The sequence below is a fragment of the Aplysia californica genome, unplaced genomic scaffold (assembly GCF_000002075.1).
Source record: "Aplysia californica isolate F4 #8 unplaced genomic scaffold, AplCal3.0 scaffold00658, whole genome shotgun sequence".
In the NCBI taxonomy this organism is placed as follows: domain Eukaryota; kingdom Metazoa; phylum Mollusca; class Gastropoda; order Aplysiida; family Aplysiidae; genus Aplysia; species Aplysia californica.
In genome coordinates this window covers 340368-341567 of record NW_004797928.1, presented here as the reverse complement: position 1 = coordinate 341567, position 1200 = coordinate 340368, and the positions used below count along the sequence as shown (strand labels likewise).

The 1200-nt window shown below is 47.7% G+C and overlaps 1 protein-coding gene across 1 annotated transcript in view; it reads right to left on the bottom strand.

Annotated features, from left to right (window-relative positions):
* The window catches only part of LOC106013104 (centrosomal protein of 290 kDa), a gene marked incomplete at its 5' end in the record, with an annotated part of 19139 nt that overhangs the window by 2802 nt on the left and 15137 nt on the right, over window positions 1-1200 (bottom strand). The window contains 1 exon segment of the mRNA XM_035972343.1: window positions 431-619. Coding sequence (XP_035828236.1) covers window positions 431-619 — 189 coding nt within the window.

The following is a 1200-nucleotide window of genomic DNA, read 5'->3' as shown; positions in this document are numbered from 1 at the left end:
CACACACACACACACACACACACACACACACACACACTTACACACACACACAGGAGGTGATACAGAAACATGGGGGAAAAAACACAAAATTCACAGACAGTTCTTATCAGACAGGCCCCCTTCAAGGTCACCGGATCCTCACCTCTATCATCAAGGTCACCTCTACCCTCAAGGTCACCCGCCCTTCACCTCTACCCTCAAAGTCACCTCTACCTTCAAGGTCACCGGCCCCTCATCTCTACTCTCAAGGTCACTGGCCGCTCATCTCTACTTTCAAGGTCACCGGCCCCTCACCTCTACCCTCAAGGTCACCGGCGCCTCACCTCCAGCTTAAACTTTTCCTCTACTTCTTTTGTATGTTTGTCACTCTCTTGTGACCCGCTATTTCCTGGGCCCTTCACCTTTACCCTCAAGGTCACCAGCGCCTCACCTCCAGCTTAAACTTTTCCTCCATCTCGCACCACGTGGCCTCCTTGACGCTGAGGTCGGCCAGCAGGGAGTCCACGCGCTCTCGCAGCTCTCGGTTCTGGGCCATCAGCGCGGCGTTGTCGTTCTCCAGCTCTTCATTCCGCTGTCGTAGGAAGGTCAGCTCCTTCCAATGGCCGCAGTCTTTGTCGTCCTGGGAGGGAGAGGAAATAGGTGAGGCAACATGGTGGAATCAGGCTCTCGTCAAAATAATCAAAGTGAAGAAACTAGCATTTGTCAACAGGTTTGTGAATTTTTATCAAATTTTTGTTTTTTGGCTCAATCACCTTTCATGCAAATTAAAAAACTCATTTCTGTGTGGATTTTTCTGAAAAACGTTGATTAAAGGCACAAAAAAATGTAAATTTTCAGTTACCACGGACTCTTAAGATAAGGAAATAACTAATCTTTGGCAGCCATTTTCTCACTGACTAATTTTACCTCTGAAAACAGGTGACCCCCACCTCCTTCATTCGCAAATATCTCGACCTGTATTCACGATAAATGGATATTTTTTTCTTCCAAATAAAGACAAGTGAACAAGCTTTAAGATGATACCAATAACTCTAAATGTCCAAAAATTGACCAGAGCCTGATTCCACCACGCTGCCTCAAGTATGTCAAGACTGGGAAGGAGAGAAAATAGGTCAAGGCTGGGGGAAAAGAGGAAGTAGGTCAAGGATGAGAGGGAGAGGAAGTAGGTCAAGGCTGGGGGGGGGGGGGGGGGGGGAAAAT